The sequence below is a fragment of the Anas acuta genome, chromosome 1, assembly GCF_963932015.1.
Source record: "Anas acuta chromosome 1, bAnaAcu1.1, whole genome shotgun sequence".
NCBI classification, from domain to species: Eukaryota; Metazoa; Chordata; class Aves; order Anseriformes; family Anatidae; genus Anas; species Anas acuta.
In genome coordinates this window covers 70,673,321-70,695,245 of record NC_088979.1, presented here as the reverse complement: position 1 = coordinate 70,695,245, position 21,925 = coordinate 70,673,321, and the positions used below count along the sequence as shown (strand labels likewise).

General features: G+C 39.3%; 1 protein-coding gene across 2 annotated transcripts; it reads right to left on the bottom strand.

Annotated features, from left to right (window-relative positions):
• Window positions 1–603: 603 nt before the first annotated feature.
• On the bottom strand, window positions 604–21,269 carry LOC137856466 (granulocyte-macrophage colony-stimulating factor receptor subunit alpha-like). Of its 2 annotated transcripts, none has more exons than XM_068681877.1 (12): window positions 21,106–21,269; window positions 13,509–13,626; window positions 13,199–13,344; window positions 12,059–12,197; window positions 8,872–9,001; window positions 8,597–8,772; window positions 7,318–7,457; window positions 4,978–5,016; window positions 4,415–4,544; window positions 3,714–3,807; window positions 3,037–3,118; window positions 604–941 (listed from the first exon to the last, which is right to left on the bottom strand). In XM_068681877.1, exons 2-12 carry the CDS (start codon window positions 13,594–13,596, stop codon window positions 873–875), a joined length of 1,233 nt encoding a protein of 410 aa, XP_068537978.1. In that variant the 5' UTR covers window positions 13,597–13,626; window positions 21,106–21,269; the 3' UTR covers window positions 604–872. The 2 variants fall into 2 exon arrangements, with proteins under 2 accessions (XP_068537978.1, XP_068537988.1); XM_068681887.1 differs by having other exon boundaries at window positions 12,077–12,197; window positions 21,106–21,267.
• Between the last annotated feature and the right edge of the window lie 656 nt (window positions 21,270–21,925).

Genomic DNA, 21,925 nt, shown 5'->3' with positions numbered 1-21,925 from the left:
GCTAATGGCAAACCTTATGTACCTACTGCAGGTGTTTTTTTATCTTGTTCAGTCATGGTAGCACTCTTGTGATGTGAGCAGGTCATTTGATGTTGACCTTGCCAATCAAGCTGCTGTTTCAGTTATAATTATATTGATTGGGGGGGTGGGGGGGGCAGGGAAAAGGTTGTCTGTATAAATAGATTGCATTGGTTTACTTTCTACATCAGTGGCTTGGAAGGTAGAGATAAAGCACCTTGCATAACGTTACTGTGAGTGTATGGTGGCCTGGCTTTGTGAGGAAGAACCAAGCATGACAGTTACCTGAGCAGTTCTTGAACAGGGGGATGACAAATCTCATCCCCCCACTACAGAATTTGGTTTTAACCAGAGGAAATAGGAAAAGAAATCTATGTAAGAGTGGGTTGTTCTGTAAGTGGAACTGCAATTAGCTATGCTGTGCATTTCAGCATGTACTACTAGGTGTTCATTTTTCTAGTATATTGCTTCCCTTAGTCATGCAGCAGCAATTCGCAATGTGATTATGCGGTGTGGGAACATAAGAGGCAAATAATAAATGACTTTTAAAAAAAGCATTTGTTTTCTGCCTTATTGAAGCACATATTTGGTAAAATGTGTTTATTTTGAAAAATACATTTAACAGAAAAAGATCTGGAATTTTACACATACATATAAAAGCAGGAATCTAAATCTAAGGCCTGTATTTTAGAAAGCTTCCTATTCCATTTTATTTATTTATTGTTTTTAATGGGGGAAAATTTCATAGGTGTTCATTTCTAGTCTATACTGTGAAGAACACCTTAAATGCTTGTAGATTGTCATGATGCATGATTTTGTGTTGAAGAATCCAAGTCTGTTTTCTTTTTAGAAAGTTAGGTCATCTCTTCAACCATAGTTACTTCCTTAGTACAGCTTAGGCTGGATGGAAACATGTTCTCTGTCTAAGAGAGAAAATTCATTAGCCTTTAACTTGCGGTAAGCTACAGATTTACTGTTGTAGAGCAGGGAACATTCAGAAATGATAGACACACCTTCTTGCAAAGGCATACTGGTTTTGCTATTCTGATGCATAAGAAATGCTTGCAGTTGCAGGGGATAAACAAAGAATGACAAAGTGAAGGAAGATCACTAAAACAAAATGAAGGAGCATTGTCTGAACTGAGTAGAATCTTACCCATATAAAATGGGAAAGCAAACACTCTTTAAACATAAATGTGAAGGAAGCAAGTGCAAACCTGGTGCAGAGTTTACAGTTATAAACCATGATTTTTTTCAATGACCTAGCAGAAAGCTGGGTCAAGGAGCAGGACAAACGATGAGAGGATGTGAAAAGGTCATTAGAGGAAGGAGGGACAAAATGAGGAAATACAGGCATCAGAAACGTGAAGCAGAGGACCACCGTAAGTTTAGAAGAGTTCATAAATGTGTTAGACCTAAACGCCAGGAATATGTAGTCCTGGTATTCAATTGGATGGGGAAGTTCTGAGAACACATTTTTGCTCTATCCTTTTTGAAGGATTACATCATTCAAGCATCTCTACCAGTGATCATCTTTGGGAAGAAGAGATGAAACTAATTTTTAAGACTAAAATAGGCGAAGAAGAGCATAGAAGGTGTTCAGCAGGTAAGAGACTGGGAAAAATACCTTCACAGGGTTGGCAGCTGTGAACCTGAACTTTGGCAATTAGTACTGATCAGCTGCTGCCTGCGTGGAAGTGCCCATGCCACAGTTTATGAAACCACATCCACAAAGATAACCTGGGCTCTGGGTGGTGTTTGTGTTATTCCAGTAATACGAGCACAGGGATTTTGAGGTCCCTCAAGTTTAGCATAAACATCGAGATGGAGGGTCTGCAAGATTTAAGGACTGCTTGCTACTTTACTAGCAAATGCCAATTTATAACTTGGTGGATTGTGAACTGCTAATCTGCAGCCTTTGTTCTGGTAGCCTGATAGGAAATGAGGTATCAGGCTTTTGTAACATATGGATGAAGAAACTCATCCAAGTTGCATTGCTGTCTACCTAGTATTAACCCCAAAGCTGGTAACTATCATATGTAGGTCAACCTGTTGGTATACGGTTACCAAAACAGGAGTTTCAGTAACAATAGCTTTGAAGAGCCTTTGTGAAAACTTGAAGGAAAAGTTCTCACTTCTCAAACTTTATTGAAAAAGGTGTTGTCTGTTGAAACATTGTAGGCAATAAGTAACTAGCCTCATTTGGTGACTTAAATATCTATAGCTAATTAACACAAGGTGGGCATTCCATCATGCAGGAGCAGTGCAAGGGACTCTTCACATAGACCAAATAGAAGAGAAACATGCATGGTTTGAGTTTGGTTGTCAGGACACGTGAACAGAGACTGGGAGCGTTAGCTGTTGTTGACAGTGTTTAAGTACATACAGTACTGTAAACAGGAAAGGAATCAGGTTTGGAAGTAGTGGATTTTAAATTCAGTAAAACAGACTACTTTGACAAAGTTTCTGAAAGTAAGGGTAAACATAACATGCAGTCTAAGGATGCTATAGAATGTCACTTGAATGCAATTTGCCCAAAACATTGAAATTGTCGTTAACTAATCCTGTGCTGAAGCAAAGGGAAAGACCAGTTAAGTTTCTGAGACTCTTTCCAGCCCTACTTTTTTACGATCCAATGTAAAAGAGTTTTCATAAGTATATATCGGGCTTTATATATGCAAATATGCATTTCATGATCACCAATACCAGAAAATACTACTGGCAAATGCTTCCTTGATTTGACTATTTTCAAACCACAAACAGTAACCTTGCAAAAGCAGTAAGTACAGAAATTACCAATCTGCTAAAAATAACTATGACCTTAAAATACGATGCAAACACACACAAGATAATCTCTGGACGCAGCACTCACAAAGAGTATTTCTAGTTTCAAAACAACATACTTTGCACAGGATCAAATTAGTTTTTAATGGAATTTGGCTCTCATCTTTATATGCTAATTATTCGAGCTTGTGTGTTTTAGTTAGCAAATTTGACTAAATAAATGAGAAAGCATACCTGGATATTTTCATCATGTGATGTGTTAAATTTGTCTCTTGGTTGTGGAATAGGAGGAAATACTCTTTTGAAACTGCAATACCTTTGGATACAAAATGGGATTGAGAATAAATTAAATTACTGGTAAATACCAGCAATATAACACAAACATTGTGTTGTACCTTAAGGATGTTATTTATTGCTCTACAAATCACTAAGTGAGAAGAAAGAAAATATTTTGTGTAGACTGGCGGGTAACTTCTTACACTGATCACTTAAGTAACTTAAGCTTACTTTGTGACTAAAGCTACACTAAATAATTTATTAAACTGATTTTCAGTAGCTCGCCTGGTGTAAATAACTTTCTTCCACCACTATGTGAGAAATTTTATCAAAGGACACATTCATTTATACTGCTTCCTTGTTGTCTTGCACTACGTGAAGTCAATGATTGTAAAGTAATGTCAATGTTAAATACTTAAAAACACAGACTTTTTTTTTCCCCAAGGTCTGCTTGCATCAGTCCCTAACTTCATCAGTCTTTGTCCCTTTTTCGCTTGTGATTTTGTGTTCCACAGTGCCATCCCAAACAATGCTGATAATAACACTTCATGGTATTGATAACCAGATTCTTGAAGCTTATAGAGGTAGGAAGAATGTGTTTCACAGAAATACCTACATTAATAAGATTGATTTACCTTTTGCAAAGAAAAAAAAGGAGCAGTGTCACTAAGATTGTTCCAAGTACTATCAGAAGTAAAAGCACAACAAGGAAGTAATCTTCGTTTTCACCTGAAAAATCCAAGGGAAAAACATCATAGTGTGCCCAAAATCTACTTTTGTGATTGTCGGTAATTAACTCCAATTTCACCTTAACCTCTTGAATAATCCAAAGGATTTCAGCTTGGCATCTGATTTAAAACATTTTAAAACAAGTTGAACATGTAAACTGTGGAGATCAATTAAAAAAAAAAAAATCCAGAGAAGGAGAAAGTTGCAGGGTGAAAAGCAGAGACAGTAGTGGAACTAAAAAAATAACATTTAGGAAATGGTGAAAAGGATTCAGAAGGAAGAGGATGATTGTGATAAAATCTTCAAGAACTTAAAGGAAATCTCAGAGCTTCAGGCAGATGATAGTTTGGGTCTATCTCAGCCAGTTCCTATAACCCTGGCATCTGACTAATAGCTGTCTTCACAATCACAATTGCTCACAGGTTGTTATCAGCCTCCATTTCGCAGTATTTGAGCATCTCCTCTACGTTAATAGTTTCTACTGTGTTCCTTCCACGTCATTGGGTAAGAATCAAGATTTAGTCATATATATATGAGTTCGAGAGAGAAAGGTTTGCAAACATTGTAATAAAATAAATATATATATATATATATTCCATGGGCTTACCAAACTCTATGGGTTTACTCCATTCACCCCAGCTTTTGTTTATACGACAGCTGTTTCCACGTGCTCTGATTTTCAGAATGTATTTTTTTTTCACATTATAATTTTCGAATTCGTATTTGTTTGTGTTTACCTAAAATCAAAGCATTTAGATGGTGTATTTCATTCCAGAGGCAAATATTAATAAAGTTTGGAAAACTAATTTGTATGAGTTTGTAGGTACATGGTTGTTAAGTGTTCTTTTCTCCAAATTTTAAATTCTGATACATTAGTTCGTCCTACCACTGAGTGTTTCTGTTGTGAAGTTTAAAGTTGTTGAGAGATATTAAGAAACTTACATATGAAAATACCACAGAAAAATATCTTCCTGAGTTCTTATGTTGATGCAAAAGCTATAGCTCCAGAAATAACTATATGTATATTTTATAACATATATATATGTTATAATATATATATAATATAATACGTAATATATGAAATAACATATATGTATGTGTTCTATATAATAGTAATTTACATGCTAAAGAGGGCAGAAGTGCAAATATGTATAGGGTAAGAATACTTACTATTACAGGAGGATCCTTTTTATCTTTGTCATGCTCACCCTGCAAAACAAAGATAAATCTTTATTTTTATGATTTTCTTGTCAAGTAATAATGTTTTTTCCTCTTCTGTTCTCCGGTTCTCACTTATAAAAATCATAAGTAATTATAAACTGGAAAGTCCAAATGGAGATTCTGCTCCAGTAACATCTCAGAATATGGCACTTCATTCAGAGTTTTGGCTTCCTCCTTTTCATTTTAGAAAAGGAAGAAAACATGAATTTGGTACAGGTACTATAAGGTAGCTGTTTAGGAAAGGTGCCCTCCTAGATCTGATGCTTGTGAACAGAGGTCTTGTGGGTGAAGTGGCAGTTGGTAGACTTGTTGGCCATACTGACCATGAAGTAATCGAGTTTAAAATCTTAGGCAATCTTTATATACACCCTCTAAACATAGCAGATCTGGAAGATGTGTTTTCTGCTGTCTTCTTGATAACACGGCACAAAATTGATGTGAACAGCAAATTTCTTCTTCCAATCAAATTCTGTTAGACAAATACTCACGCATACATTTTCTATTAGACAAATACATACACATTCCATACCGTCAAAATTTACTTAACAAGAATCAAATATTTTCCATGACCAAAAAGCCTGAAAATTTGTAAATATTTAAGACAGAAACAAGCATAAGTGTAAAAATTAGGAAACAATATCACCTGCAGTGGTTTTAGTAAGGATCCCAGAAAGCACTGAAAGGTGAGCTCCTGGAAACATTTATGACATGTAACATCAGGAGAGTTGGTGTTATGGAAAAGTGAATCCCACCCGTTCCTACTGCTACAGAGAAAAGAAGAGCTGACATACGTTTCTTTAAAATAAACATTGAGAATATTGTTTTAGTCTTATTTCTTTTCAAACTTGTGGGTTCAAGAAATTTTTCTGAGATCTGTGGAGGAGGATCAGATACCTCAGCCTCTTGTCTGTTGTACTTGATGGATACCAGACGTACTTCACCTGTGGTAAATTGGCATGCTCTCTGTATTGCTCTGCGTTTTTCCTGTGGTTACCATGGTAAATTGGTAGTACTCTGCCTATACAGTAAGATAATTCCCAGCTCACTTTGGGGAAAATATCTACACATTTACATCTGAGTTAGCCATGTTATGTTCCTTTTGTAATCAATGGAAAGAAAGAAGCATTTTAAGGACACAATTTGTCAAATACCTTAGGAGGTAAAAAATACCACATCTGACTGAACAGAGAGTAGAGGATAACCTACTGAAAAGTAAATGCATCCTTTGCAGATGTCTGCCCTGGGCCTGTATTAGAATCATAGAATCATAGAATCATAGAATATCCTGAGTTGGAAGGGACCCTTAAAGATCATCAAATCCAACTCTTGACACCGCACAGGTCTACCCAAGTTCAGACCATGTGACTAAGTGCACAGTCCAATCTCTTCTTAAATTCAGTCAGGCTCGGTGCAGTGACCACTTCCCTGGGGAGCCTGTTCCAGTGTGCAACCACTCTCTCTGTGAAGAACCCCCTCCTGATGTCCAGCCTAAACTTCCCCTGCCTCAGCTTAAGCCTGTTCCCGCGGGTCCTGTCGCTGGTGTTAATGGAGAAAATGTCTCCTGCCTCTCGACACCCCCTTACGAGGAAGTTGTAGACTGAACTTGAGTTGTAACTTTCCCTTGAGTTGCTGGTATCTTTTTTTTGAGGAATAGCTTCCTTTTTCAGTAGCTTCTGATTTCAAAAGGTAGGTTCATATAGAAAAAGATGGATTGTGCAGAAAGATGAGGATTGGGTTGTCTTAACCAGAAGGAGAACAGTGCCTGAGAGAAGGCTGTCGAAGAGTGTGACATCACGGGGGAGATGGTGGAGGAGATGGGGAAAAACTGCCCCATGTGCTGAAACTCAGAGGCAGTTGTGAGTTTTCCAGCATCTGCAAAATGCCATCAGGGTGGTTGAAGCTGAGGTACCCTGTGAAGCAGGTTGAGCATGAGGGGCCCTGGCCTGGGCTGGAGGCTGGTGCCAAAGAACGAATCTCATTTTGGATCACTGGGCTGCAATCATATGGTCATCTTCTGTGAGGAGATGCAGGACAGCATCTCAGGTGCTCTCCTAGTCTTTGGACAGAGACCCCTCATAACATTTCCCTTCTCTCTGTTTTTCTGCTATGCCAATCTCATTAGTTTGAAATAAATTCACAAGCAGTGGGAAGTTAGAACATCAGGACCAGAGCCGGAGGACACTACAAATCTTATGAGAGAGAAGTTAATAAGCAAAGAGAACATTGCATGCTATGTAAATACATGTAGCTAGGTATGGTGCCAAATTCAAACCAAGAAATTGTTTTTACCTTATTTTGTATGTTAATTTCATAATCAAAACAATGTTCAGGTTTCTCATAACTTGCACGGGGTTTTTGCCATGTAATTGTGCAACCTGCTGGATTGACAGTACAGTTGACACTGACATTTAACGGAGGAGTGAGTCTTTCTGGAATGGAATGAAATGAAAAAATTAATGTAGACATGGTCTGTAATCAGCTACAACTCATTCATAGTAAAATGCATGTGAAGCTGAGGCAGCTTATAAACAGCCGTGCACTACTAATGGTAACAAATACTATCTGGTAAACAGAAGTAATACACAGAAAAACTAGAGAATCTAGTGCTACAGCTGTTGGACATTGAAGTTCATGTAAAAAAGTGTATGAAGGATTTTGCATAATTCAGTCATATAGTCTGCAGCACACCATTTTCTTCTACATCTAAATTTCACATTGACAATGCAAGTCTCCATAGGAAAAAAAAAGATGGAACTTTTTATCCACATGGTGATATTCATGTAGAAGATTGAGGCATCTGAATCTGAGTGCCTACAATACAGCTGTCTACAGGTGACCTGGGTGTCTAACCACTACAGTCAGCAGAGACCTCATCATAAGTAGTGCCTACAGTGCCTGCAAAGCCCCCTGTGGAGCAGGTGTGCTCAGCTGAACAGCTCTGGCTTTCCAGCCTGCACCGACTGCAGGCAGGAGTCAGTTGCTTGAACTCTCCTGCGCTGTGGGTTTCAGACCACATAGGACACTCAGAAAGACCCTAGTCTCTCACAAGTCCTGAACACAACTGCAAGCCTTGTGGATGTCTGAGGGCATCTTGAGTGGAACCAGAAGCATGTTTTAGAGAACTTGACCACCTAGCTCGCATGTAGGTATCCACTAATACAGTCTTAATACGCCATTTGAACCCTCCCTCTGGCTTTAGGACACATTGCTCTTGAAGCTCTCAGTGCATTATTGGGATGGTGAAATGAGCACACCAGAAAGCTGACTCTGAAAGTTATTAACCATTGCATTTCATCACTTGGGTCCCATGGATTTGTTCACACTCTTCTCAAAGCTGCTATTGCAGTCTCTGTGTCTGTTCAGTGTAGTAAGTTTTGGAAACATATATTGTCAGCTCTCAAGAACCAAGTTTGAACCACTGTATAGAAACCTGTAGTAGTTATGCACTTTTATTTTATTCTTCTTTTTTTCTCTTCAGAGAGAATTTCCCCTCTCCCCTCCCCCCCCCCCTCCTTTTTTTTTTTAAATACAGCAGTAATTAATAAAATAACATTGGCTGTGTACTTACCAATTTCATACAGCTCTATGTACTCATCATAGAACTGGATCTGGGAATTGCTGCTAATTCCATCCACCAGAAAATAAGTAGTTTTGTCTTCAATCATCACATTTTGGAATCTGCATCCTGTGTGCATGCCATTTTCACCTTTAATGTAAAGCTCACATTCTGTCTCATTATCATCTCTGCATATAACAAAGTGTTTTAGTTAAAGATGGGCAGTGGGCAGTGTAATGTGTTGAGTGAGAATTCAGACTTTCCAAGACTCAAGCAGGCTTACTTACCTTGAATTCTTCCAGTAGAGAAAATATTGGGTATCTCCTGGAGCATTCCTGCCTGCCTGCCAAGTGCAGTTCATGAGAGAAACATCATAAATCACACAGGAGAAGTTTTCAATGGCTGACCTGGTTTTGCCTGCAAACACAGCAATCTCTGTTAGGTTGAAGAACTGTGTGACTGCTCCAAGACAGAGGGATGCATCCACATAGCAGTGGATGTAATCTTTCTGGATTTTAGTAAGTCCTTTGCTACTGTCCTTCTCAGCATCCTTCTGGATAAATTGTCCAGCTGTGAGCTGAACAGGTTCATGCTGCACTGGGTGATGAACAGACCCAATGTCAGAGCTCAAAAGGTTGCAGTGACTGGGCATACATCTGGCTGGTGGACAGTCATTAGTGGTGTTCCCTCAGGTCTAGGGCTGATCTAGTTCATTTATATCCATGATCTGGATGCAGGACTGGAATGCATCCTCAGCAAGTTTGCTGGTGACGCTAAACTGGGAAGTGTTATCTCTCTGGAGGGATGAGAGGCCTTGCAGAAGGATGTAGATAGGTTGGAGCACTGGGTGACCAGCAACAGTATGTAGTTCAACAAAGGTAAATGTTGAGTGCTGCACCAGGGATGGAGTAATACCAGACACTGGCACAGACAGGAGCTGAATGGCTGAGGAGCAGCTCAGCAGAAAGGGCCCTGGGGGTGCTGGTGACAGCAGGCTCAGCACAAGCCAGTAGTTTGCCCTGGCAGCCAGAGGGCAAACCACATCTTGGGGTGCATTAAACACAGCATAGCCAGCCGGTCAAAAGTGGTGGTTCTCTTACTGGATTTAGTGTTTGTGAGGCCTCACCTTGAATACTGTGTGCAGTTCTGGGCTCCACAATATAAAAAAGAATAGTAAGGTACATGAAATATTCTTATATTCAAAGTATTTATATTATATATCTTATAATACATATATTAACATATATATTACAAATTCAAGTATTTATATTATATATTTCAAGAGATCTTATTGCTCTCTACAACTACCTGAAAGGAAAGTGTGGGGAGCTGGGCGTCGGCCCCTTCTTGTAGATAACTAGCAATAGGACTAGAGGGAATGGCCTCAAGTTGTGCCAGGGAAGGTTCAGGTAGGAAATTGGGAGCCATTTCTTCTCAGAAAAAGTGGTCAGGCATTGAAATAGTCATGGTCCCTGGGGGTGTTTAAGGAAAGGTTGGACATGGTGCTTATGGACATGGTTTAATGGGTGATATTGGTGATAGGGGGATGGTTGGATCAGATGATCCTGGAGGTCTTTTCCGAACCTAATGATTCTACAAAAGCATCCAGAGGAGGGCAGCAAAGCCGGTAGAAGGGCTGGAAGGCAAGTCCTATGAGGAGAGGCTGAGGACACCTGGGCTGCCCAGCCTGGAGAAAGGAGGCCGAGAGGCAACCCCAGTGCTCTCTGCAGCGTCCTGAGGAGGGGAGCGCAGAGGGAGGTGCCGGGCTCTGCTCCCTGGGCACTGGTGACAGGACACGCTGGAACGGCACAGAGCTGTGCTGGGGGGTCAGGCTGGGATTAGCGAAATCTCTTTACTATGAGGGAGGTCAAACCCTGGAACAGGCTTCCTAGAGAGGTGGTTGCTGCCCCTGCCTGCCAGTGTTCGGGAGGCATTTGACAATGCCCTCAGTAATGTGCTTTAACTTCTGGTTAGCCCTGAAGTGGTCAGGCAGTTGGACATGCTTGGATATGCTAGTTAGACCTGCATCTCCAACCAATTATTGCTTAGGTTAGCAGTGACAGTTGAGAGAAAACTGCACTCGCACTGTATTTTGCCTGCCTCTGAACTGTGAGACTTGGGAAAGGAGAGCATTCACATTGGTAAAGCAAAGCACATGGGCTTTTAACACCATCGTTGGTGCCACAGTAAGAAGTATTTCTCATTCTGTGACCAACACTCGGGAACCCTCTCCTGAGGTGCCTCCTGATCAAGCTGCCCACTCACTAGAGCTTTCCTCCCTGGCATTGGAGAGAGCAACTTTGCCCTTTCCTGGAGCACTTTCAAGTGGGGATCTCCTTTCTTTGGAGGCTCCCTCGCAGCTATGCTGTGCAGGCATGCTCGGCCCCCTTCTTCCTTCTCCTTCAGCCCATTCTCTGCTTAATTCTGCGGTGTGCCCCAACTTCAGCAAAAGGGTGGGGCCTTCCTCCACTTCTGCTTCTGACGCCCTCCAGCGCCCCATGTTGAGGGTGCCTCAGGAAGCAGTGGGGATTCCCTTGGGGAACCTGCACACGTGGACGTGAGGTCTGGCTGGGGAAGAGGTTTTAAAAGGCAGCGTCCTGTTTTCACTCTGACCGGCACCGTGAGAAAGTTTCCTCTGTGGAGTCCCCAGGAAAAGATGAGCAGGGCAGTGCCTTCTCTGCTCAGATATGAGCAGGCTGCACATCCTCTGTCACATCTGAAGCATCCCAGCTGTGCACGCTGCAGAAGTACCTGTGACTAAATGATTTTAATGGAGAATACTGAGTTCAGAAGGAAGTTGAAAATGGGCCATAAAGACGCCAGTTTGGATTTATGAATCTTGGATCTGCCTAAATCCCACTTTGATTAACGCACAAATGGGACAGACACAGAGTATTTCTATTTGTGAACCATTATCTTAGCACAGTGGGTGCATGCCAGCTGCAGGAACCCTACTGTGTGTGAGAGCCAAGGTCAGATTAGGAGATTACTACATTCAGTTTGCCCCCATCTGCTTATCACCAGCATTTCCTTTCCTCTCTTCCTCCCCTTTTATGGGTTTCGCTGTTCTCTAGACTGTGCCTTTTGCTAGCACTGTGGTCTGGCTTCTGACAAACCCAACACAGCCCAGCAGAAAAACATTTAATAAAGATGCAAGCACTAAGATTCAAACTCATAATAGCCAGAACAGTCACTTGAATCCAGTCCTAAAACCACTGTAATTTAGTGACATTTTGGAGCCCTAGCAAGAAAAAGAATAATGTAATTACTGATACATTTTTAATAATAACTCTCTTGCAGAAGTGCAGAAAAGTCATTAGAGAGCAAATAATTTTAAAAGATTTGAAAATAAACAAAGAAACAACCTTTTTTTTAAAAAAAAAATAATACAAAGGAATAGTTAATTACTATGTAAGGAATTGTTTTCTATGGCATTGTTTATCTTTAAAAGAATGCAAAAGGAGAAAACCTTACCCAGCTCATAAGCATTACCTTCAGGGATAAATCGGCAATGTTTTGAGATGTTTGTATTTGGTACTTCAATGGTAAAGCTTATCCCTCCTTGCAGAGGTAGACTATTTTCCATTGAAAACCAGCATTTTCTGTTCTTCACCTGAAAAGTAACAAGTTGATACCCTATTTGTCCGTTTTTCCTCTGCTGTGTTAGATGGCACTGACTCTGAAAGCGATAGTCAGCAACAAGTCCTATGGCCAAAATCTAGTGTGTATATATATCTACGCATATTTCAGTCTCAGGAACTAACTTCCTCTTTTAACACTTGAGGGTAATGTAGAATGAAGGCGAGTCACTGAACACGTAAGTACACAAAAAGCTTCCTACACTAGTGTGTGACTATTAGAGAAGGCTAATATTACCCCATAAGAGAAGATGGTGACTAAACTGGTAAACCAAGATGAAATTTAACCAGAGGATCCTGGTTAAATAGAAGTCCTCAGCTGGTCTCCCCAGGGGCTAAGAAAGGTGTCTATGGCATTAAGCTTATAATCTTCAATAACAGTGTGGTGTTACTGTAGTACATATTTCCAATTAAGCATTTCCTTTTCTGTGCTAAATAAGCCTTCCCTCTTGCCTCCTCCCTCTCCACCCAATCACCTTTTCTGTTCTGAGAGTGTGAGCTTATAACAACATGTCCTAGAGGCAAGATCCAGTTTACTGGGAGACAGGTGAAGACCTTGAGATGTTGAACATCAATATAGTATTCGGGGAATTCACTTTTCATCTGAAGGACCTTTTTCTCTCTAAATTATCTAGGCTCCTCACTTAGTCTCACAACCTATTTTTTTGTGGCATAATGATTTTTCAGCGTTTATATTCCTTCTCATACTTCATTGTAGCTGCACTTCAGGCTATCATCTCCTATCCACTTTGGTCACAGAACTTCGGTTCTGTAGTGTGCACAAGGTACTTTTCTTCCAATTAATATGCCCTGGTGTCAGTGGTGGCTTTTCATAGCTCTTGACAGATCAAGCTGTAGACTGCAAACAGTCACTTATCAGATTTTATCTCCAACTGATCCATTTTTTAAAGGTAAATGTAGTCTATAAGAGGTAAAGTAAAAGGTATGAGTTTTTATCAACGAATAGCAAGTGTACCGGCTTCCTTCTATGTCTATCACCGCTGGTCATCATACAAGTATAACTAGGGAAATTCTTGCTACTCTCCCAGGACAGCTCCATTCTTCTCCAATTCCATGTCAAATTTGTGATAGGTGATTCTTCTGTCTCTGCTGAACAGATTCCTAACAGGTTAAAGAACAGGTTCAGTAAGGACATGCTGTTATTGAGTAGAGAGGATAGTATCTGCCAGACCTAAGATGACTATTGCCAGCTTAATTATAAATATCTCTAATAAATGAGGAAGTAAACCCTATTTCTCAGACTATGTCTGCAAAATCATACTCACGCTCTATACGCCGGAGGTCAGCATGCAAGGGATGAAATAGTGTCATACACCACCAACTCATCCAAATGAGTCCAAGAGTATCAAACATCTTTCCTTCTCTGGAAAGAGGTAATGAAGCCTTCAGGGAAAAGAAAAACAAAATAATAATAATTAAAAAAGGGTGATAACAAAGAACACTTTTTTTTTTTTTTTTTCTGCAAAGCTTCATTTTCTTCATGAGAAGTGTGAAAGATGTTAATTCACTCCTAGAACAAATTCTTTAGAAAAACCAAGAAGAAGTTGTGCTTCAGGACTTCTGGTAGGCACCTATTCTTTGAAAGAACGGAACAGACTCACTATCAGCTATTACAACACAGCGATTTGAGATGGAGACACCACAAGTTATGACACATCCACTCAGTTTTCAGTGCAGAGACCATGACTTCAGCTTGCTGTTCTCTCAATATCTGTCCTAACCATACCATCAAAAAGTCATGTTCTCTTGCTTCCCTATCCTGTGAATGACCCTGCCAATTTTCCTACGCAGCACTCCTGTTTCTGCTGTAAAGTGAACACTGGCTTTCAGCTGTTTGTTGAAGGCACCTTTTGGAAAGTGGAGAAATTGTTTTTTGGCTCTGTCAGGCTATGGACGATTGTCTCACTTCTCCATGAGTGCTCTTTTAAAGCCGGCATCACCACCAAGTCAAGTTCAAAGCATCTGCCTGCTCCTGTCAGTATCTGAGGTGTGCATGGAAAACACCCATGAGATATGAACTACCTAAGCAAAGCAGGAGGAGAAAGGCTTTGTCAGGTTTTGGAAGGAATTAAATACTGACCTGCTTTATTTATTTATTTATTTATTTATTTATTTATTTATTTATTTATTTATTTATTTATTTATTTATTTATTTATTTATTTCTGACTGTGGCAAATCTACAGTCTTGCTTGAAAAGCTTTTCAGGCTGATTTCAAAATTTCATGTAGGAAAGAGGAAAGCATTAATAATGCTTGGAGCAGTTCCCTGAATCACTTTTTATAATTGTTATTATTATTATTTTTAGAAGCAAAGGGTATTTCTGTTTTTGTGGGTTCTCTTGCTTTTTGTTTTCTTGTAATTTACTATAATCTTTTTTTTTTTTTTTTTTCCTGATCACAGATCTGCTTTTCCGTTTTCCTGAATGTCTCCAATAGAAGCATTCATCATAAAGCTGAACATTTCTGTCAGTTCCTGATTAACCTGAATGAGTTTTATTTCTTTATTTATTTGTAGTTGTTGTTATTTACTGTGGTCCCTCACTTTTCACCTGTTTTCACAGAAGACTGAGTATAATAAAGAATCACAATTGTTAGGTATAGTTTCCTGCATCTCTATCACTATTAAATACAATACTTTTTTCTGCACTTTCTATGTTGTTCATTTGTTTTGGGTCCAGAACTTGCTGAATCTTACTCTGGACTCAACTGAACCTCTAGAATATCTGCTTTGTAATCAAAATATGAAGATATCTCATAGAACCATCTCCATAATAATTTTAAACTACACTGATGCACAATTTAACTTGGGCTACAAAATACATTTGAGAAGCTGGGAAAAGTAATGAACGTACCTAGGGCTTTGATGATACCCAAATCAAAATTAGCAGAATATGTTTCTGAGTTAAATGTTTTTTTGGGTATGATCATTATATCAATCTTTTTATAATCTAAATATATTAAATTATTTTCCTGATTTTTATCCAATTTTTTATGGATATACAGACCAAATGCTCATAGATGAGAGAGATATGTGACTCCCTGTGTGAGAATGTGTTTATGCTTTAATCAGATTTTCTTATCTATGTATTTTATATTCTATTTCTACAGAATAATAATTTCATAAGGTCTTTACATATGTGTGAATTGTTTAAGCTCCCATTACAGGCATTGGAGATCTGGCTGAAATCTATTCACTGCTTCTGGTACAAGTAAATAATTTTTCAGTTCTTGTTTTAAATCCTTTGATTATATGCAGATCTTTTTAAACTTGTTGATGTTTTTCTAATATTTATTTATTTTTTTATTTTGCATATCTGGTTTTCTGTTTCCTTCTGCTGAGTGTCTTTAATTTTAAATTTTTTTTTCTTTAATTTTTAATTTCCTAAAGAAAACGCAGCAACCAAATTTTATACCTAGCCGGTCCTCTTTTTTGCCTACTTTTTTTTTTTTTTTTTTTTTTTTTGTCATCTCTTACAGTGTGTGTGAATATTACCTTTGGTAGAGCATTATACAGACAGTAAATGGAAGGATAGACCTTCCCAATCAGGCTGTGTGAATGCAGAAGAGGATCTATATTGCTGCCTGCTTTATCAAGGTACTTCATGGCTTTGCTTTCATGAGTAGTCCTCTAGCTCAGGGTCACTGATGGAAATCAAGAAATATCTTTTTCTTTTCTTTTCTTTTCTTTTCTTTTCTTTTCTTTTCTTTTCTTTTCTTTTCTTTTCTTTTCTTTTCTTTTCTTTTCTTTTCTTTTCTTTTCTTTTCTTTTCTTTTCTTTTCTTTTCTTTTCTTTTCTTTTCTTTTCTTTTCTTTTCTTTTCTTCTTTTTTCTCTTCTCTTCTCTTCTCTTCTCTTCTCTTCTCTTCTCTTCTCTTCTCTTCTCTTCTCTTCTCTTCTCTTCTCTTCTCTTCTCTTCTCTTCTCTTCTCTTCTCTTCTCTTCTCTTCTCTTCTCTTCTCTTCTCTTCTCTTCTCTTCTCTTCTCTTCTCTTCTCTTCTCTTCTCTTCTCTTCTCTTCTCTTCTCTTCTCTTCTCTTCTCTTCTCTTCTCTTCTCTTCTCTTCCCTTTTGCCTTCCCTTTCCCTTTCCCTTTCCCTTTCCCTTTCCCTTTCCCTTTCCCTTTCCCTTTCCCTTTCCCTTTCTTCTTTCTGGAAAGCGCCAGCACCACTTCCTTTCACTATGAGCAGAAGTTGTTTTTCTGTTCCTTTATATGTTAAGAAGCAATGGCAATTCATGGTATTTTTTGCTTTAGTATTTCATAGTAGTGTAATTTTCTAGTAGCCATTTTCTTGATTGCAGGCATTTCTAAGGCTAATTCCAACACTGTTAGATAAATTCTTATGAACTCAGGAGAAGAAGAAGCTTGCTAATAGTTTTTTACTTGTCTGTCTTTCTACATTAATTTTTATGGTCATTTCAGAAGAAGACATGGAAATGGCTTGGCATGGCCTGTCCATTACAGTCTCCAGAAATTGAGCCAGGACAGAGCGACTCTTCACTGTAGCCTGATGCCTTTCTGCTTATCTCTGCAACATCAATCTTTTCTTTGCAAATCATTCTGCTACAGTGAGGATGTGGCCACAGCTGCTGGGAAGTGATACTGAAGAATCTTAGGTACAAACTGTACGGAGGACCGGCACTGAAATGCTCTGCAAGATAAGGGTCTCAACACTTATTCTACTCTTCCATGCTCTCAGTGATCTCCTCAGAACTGCGCACAGGAACCTCAAGACCTCCTGTTCTTTTCATATAGCCATATTTTTCTCGGTTTTGTGCCTTCTGTTTAATGACTCTTAACCTTTCATTGTTCTTTTCCTCATCCTACCCTCAATTTTAGGTGTTTGCTTCCTTATTCTCTCTCAACTCTCTGCTCTCCTTTCCTTTATTGTCTTTGCTTCATTCTTCTTGTCATCTCCTTCTGTCTGTTCTTGTGACTCTTGGGCTTTCAAATTCTTATGAATGACAGCAGGCCTATTCTGTAAATGTTCTCCATGTTTTCTCATGGAAATGCTCATTTGATCACTGATCTGATCACTGCCAAAGAAGTCAACTGCAGCCCTTCCTGCTTAGAGGAGTGCTTGCTGGCACTGTTGTGTCCAGGATCTGGACTTGTCAGTGAGCTTGCAGTAGAAGTAGAAGTTGTGTTTACTCTCCTCATAAGAAATGTCCCTTTCCATTGACCAGAGCACTGACGGAATTTGCTTCCCAATAGACTTGTGTTTCACTGATGACTGACTTTTAAAATAAATTACACAAGAAGAGATTTGGGTTGGGTTATTGCTGTGTTCTCTCCATTGCCGCCACCACGTTTGAAAGTACCAACACATAGCCAGGTCTCCTGAATTTTCTCTGGGTTGCAGGCAGGGTGAAGGATAGAGGAGCTGCAGAGAGACTTAATTCAGTTGCCTTGCTCTTCCATACCTTCTGCCTGGCAGCCAAGCAAATGGCTCCAGCACCACATCTGCAGGAGCTTTGTACTTTCAGGCCCTGCATCTTCTCCCAGATTGATGTTTTGCAAACAGGTATGGTTAAACTCACTCTGCTCTCAACAGACCTCAGGGTCTCAGGGTGTCAGAAGAAAGGTGTAGTTATCTCAGACTGCTTGGGAGTGTTATTTGGAGGATCAAACTAACAGAAACAAGAACATGTGCAAGTAGTGTTTCCCTCATTCTTAACTCTATGCTTGTTTGTTTGTTTGTTTGTTTGTTTTCATTTTTTTGTTTGTTTTTCTTTTTTTTTGCTCCTGACCAGCCTTACTGGTGCCTTGGTCTTTCAGCATGTGGCTATGCTACTGCATGGGGGAGGGACGCAGAGGGAGCTCAAGAATCTGGTTTCCACACTCCTCAGTTCTTAGCTCACCCCCTAGCTCTCTCCAAGGCAGATTTGTTGTAAGACTAACCTAAGTTATGTGGATACGAGCTGGCCAGTGCTACATGACCCTGGAGCTATGAAAAGCCCTAGCTTTCTTTTATTTAGATGTACGGACATAGACTATATGGTTAATTTTTCACTAGCAAAATCTTATCAAGGAGAACATTTAAAATACTGCTAAGCTTATTATCTAACATTACCGGATGTATGATTTGACTTACTCAGAAATAGTGATCATATCCTTGGTAAGGGGGATTCTTTCATTGTATGCTAGTGAACTTGAGCATATTCAATCCTTTGTAGCATGGGCAAACTCAGTATGCTTTGGAAAGATCTTAGTACTGACATGCCAGAAGGAAAACAAGGTCACATTTAAAAGTTGTGGTGTATCTGTAGCAGTTTTTACAGAAAGCATCAATTCAATACTGACTTAAACACTCTAATTTCTTACCCTATTAGTCTGTACAGGCTGTTGTCTTTTCTCTCAGGGTGTGAGTCTAGGAAGCTACCAGAAAATGCCACCTGAGACCAAGGTTCCTTGGTTCTAATTCCTAGCTCTACCACTGACTTTATTATCTTGAGTGGATCTGGGAAAAGCACTCCTGCTTGCGACACCCTTCTAGAGATGAAAATTTGAATTTTACTCTCCGGGTGATGTGGACATAAATTGATGCTTATACATTGTGGACATATGGAGAGCACCATACACATGCTAAGCGTACCCAGAGGCATAGGGATAAAAATAGGGCAACACACACAAGGCAATTAAATATTTACCTCACATTGATACTTTAATTAAGCTTTTCCAGAACCAATTCGGTCTCTAGATCAGTATTTTCATTTTTTGAAATGGTACGAAAGTGGGAGAAGTGATATACCACTATTCTGTTTTGCTTCAGAGAGTCCAAGACAGGCCAGATAAATGGACTGACAAGTATTTCATAAATTTCATTAAAGGAAAATGAGTTCTTGGGGTTCTTGCACAGGCTGAGGATGTTTTGCTGGAAAGCAGCTTTGCAGAGAGGGCCCTTGGAGTCCAGGTAAACAACAAGCTGCCCATGAACCAGCAAGTGCCCTTATGGCAAAGGCAATCCATAGCAACCTTGGCATCAGGAGTAATGATGCCAGCACTGCAAGGAAGGTGATCCTTCCTCTCTACTACAGGTGAGGCCCAACCTGGAGTACTGTGGCCAGTTTGGGCTTCCTAGTACAAGCAAGACATGGACTCAATAAGTCCAGCAAAGGACCACGAATATGGTTAAGGGAGTGGAGCAGCTTTCATAAAAGAAGGGGTGAAGAGAGCTGGAACTTCATTCTGGGAAGATGAATGTTCATCTTCATCTTGAGGATCTTATCAAGTGAGAGGAATAAGGAAGAGGGAGCCAGACTGCTCAGTGGTGCCTAGTGACTGGACAGGAGGCAATGGGCACAAACTGAAATATGGGACATTCCATTAAAACTCAAGAATACATTTTACTTTCAGGGTGGGCAGACACTGGCAGAGCTGCTCAGAGAGGCTGTTGAGTCCTCAGTCTCGGAGATATTCAAAAGCTGACTGAACACAGCTCTAAGCAACCTGCTGCAGCTTACTCTGCTCTGAGCAGGGGGCAGGACTGGACAGTTTCCAGAGGTGCCTTCCTGCATCAACTACCCATGTTCTTTATTTCAGGATTCACTTTTTTTTTCCCAAGAAACAAAACCCCACATATTTCTAGTTATAATAATTAATAGGGTATAGAAATTAATAGGGTATAGAAAATAACATTTATTTTAGTTATTGCAAAATAAATGCCAGATAACAAACGTCAAATCATAGAATTGTAGAATGTTTTGGATTGGAAGGTACCTTAAAGATCATCTAGCTCAGTCCTGCTGCCATGGACAGGGACACCTCCCACCAGACCAGGTTGCTCAAAGCCCCATCTAATCTGGCCTTCAGCACTTCCAGAGGGCATTCACAGCTTCTCTGGGCAACCTGTTCTTGTGCTTCACCCCTCTCTCTGAGTAAAGAATTTCTTCCTTATATAGAATCTACATCTTCCCTCTTTTGGCTTAAAACCTTTACCCCTTGTCCTGTCAGTACAATCCCTGGCAAAGAGTATGTACTGAAACACCACTAGAAGGTCTTCCCAGAGCCTTCTTTTCTCCAGGCTGAATAGCCCCAGCTCGCTCATCCTGTTTTCATAGGAGAGTTGCTCCAGCCCTCTGAGCATCTTTGTGGCCCTCCTCTGAACCTGCCCCAATTTCCTTCTTGTACTGGGGGCCCCAGGGCTGAAAGCAAAATAAACTGTTCAAGATAACTATGATTGTCCAAGAAATGATTGTTTTCTTTAAGCTACAGTAATTTCTTCCAATTAAAGTTTCTTATGAACAAGACGAGTTCCATGCATACATACTGAAATATTCACCTGTGCAGAGGCAATTTCCGTGCTGGAATATTTCTTGATAACCTCCTCAGTGAGTCTGCTTTTTTGTTTGTTTGCTTGATTGTTTTGGTTTTAGTTAGTTAGTTAGTTAGTTAGTTTGTTTTTAATTTTATCTGGATTAACAGGGCTGAAGTGTGATTTTTTTTTTTTTTAATATCTGTTAAATAGTACTAAGCTCTACAGAGATACTACTGCACTCTTACACAATCACACATCACTGTAATGTAAGTTTTAATCACCACTAAATTCTTATGTTTTGTTTTTCATTTTAGTTTGCCCTTTTAATAAATACAGCAATGGATATCATAGACATCTCATAGTCTTCCCTGAATCCTGCAGAAAGCTCTAGAAGTTTTATATATATACAAATTCATGTTTTTAATCAAATAGGCTTATGCATCACAAACATTCTGCCTAGGTTTTCTTAAGCAGTAAACTAATACAGATTTTGTACATGTTGTACTATAAGTCAACCTAATTTTATCCTTGGCAAACGTTTAGATTCTGTACAAGCTAATTATTTATTTTGAGGCAAAAGAAAAAAAAATAAAGAATAGAGAGTCACCTACCTCCTCTTGAAAAAACCCTCCTCCTTTATTGTGTTTGATTATGGATCGGAGCTGCAAAGACTCTGTGTTTTGCTTTGCCACTTTTTAAACTGCAAACAAATGTTCGATTGCAAATGTTGCAAGTCACAAAGTTACTCAGATTATCATTTCCCCTACTGCATTTGAACTTCCTTAAATTTCCTAATTTGCAGATGCTAATGATTTCACATGAACTGATCACGCAACTAACTCTTCCTTCCTGCTATGTTGGATAAGCTAAATATTCATAGTCACAGTGTGCAAACTAAAATACACAATAGCTGTGAACATGCTCACAAAAGTACCCCTCCTATAAATAAGAACAGTTTCATAAATAACATGTTCTGGAAATACATTACTGCAGTTCTGTTATAAAAACTGAAGTTTTGTGGAACTAGTCCATGCTTAAAGTGCTTACAAGAGGGTTATTTAATTTTATCATGACCTAACTGGCTGTATACATTATTTATGGCCAGGTTCTCCCTTGAGTAAGATCAATCCTCAGGCATGCATCTGGAAGCAGCCAAGAAAATTCTGTCTTGTGTATTTGTAGGCAAAGAAGTGGCATTGAAAATGCAAGAAGCGCATTTCTGAAATGTATGACTTTTGATTTGGTTTGGTTCATCTTAGGCTACAATACCATGCCAAAGTTCCCGAATGTTCAAATTTAAAGAAAATATCCAAAGTGTATTGGATATTTTGAATAGAGTAATGTCACGTTTGTAAAAGTCTTTGCAGTCATATAAACGTGAGAATCTAACCCACAATATTTGCTTTAACTTTCAGCAATGTTAGATGTGTC

Coding starts and splice junctions, on each gene's coding strand:
- LOC137856466 (XM_068681877.1), bottom strand. CDS start 13,596: ATGTTTGATACTCTTGGACTCATTTGGATGAGTTGGTGGTGTATGACA. Junction 5,017..7,317: donor AAATTAACATACAAAATAAG/GTAAAAACAATT, acceptor TTTGTTTTGCAG/GGTGAGCATGACAAAGATAA. Junction 942..3,036: donor CACATGATGAAAATATCCAG/GTATGCTTTCTC, acceptor TTTCTCTCTTAG/ACAGAGAACATGTTTCCATC.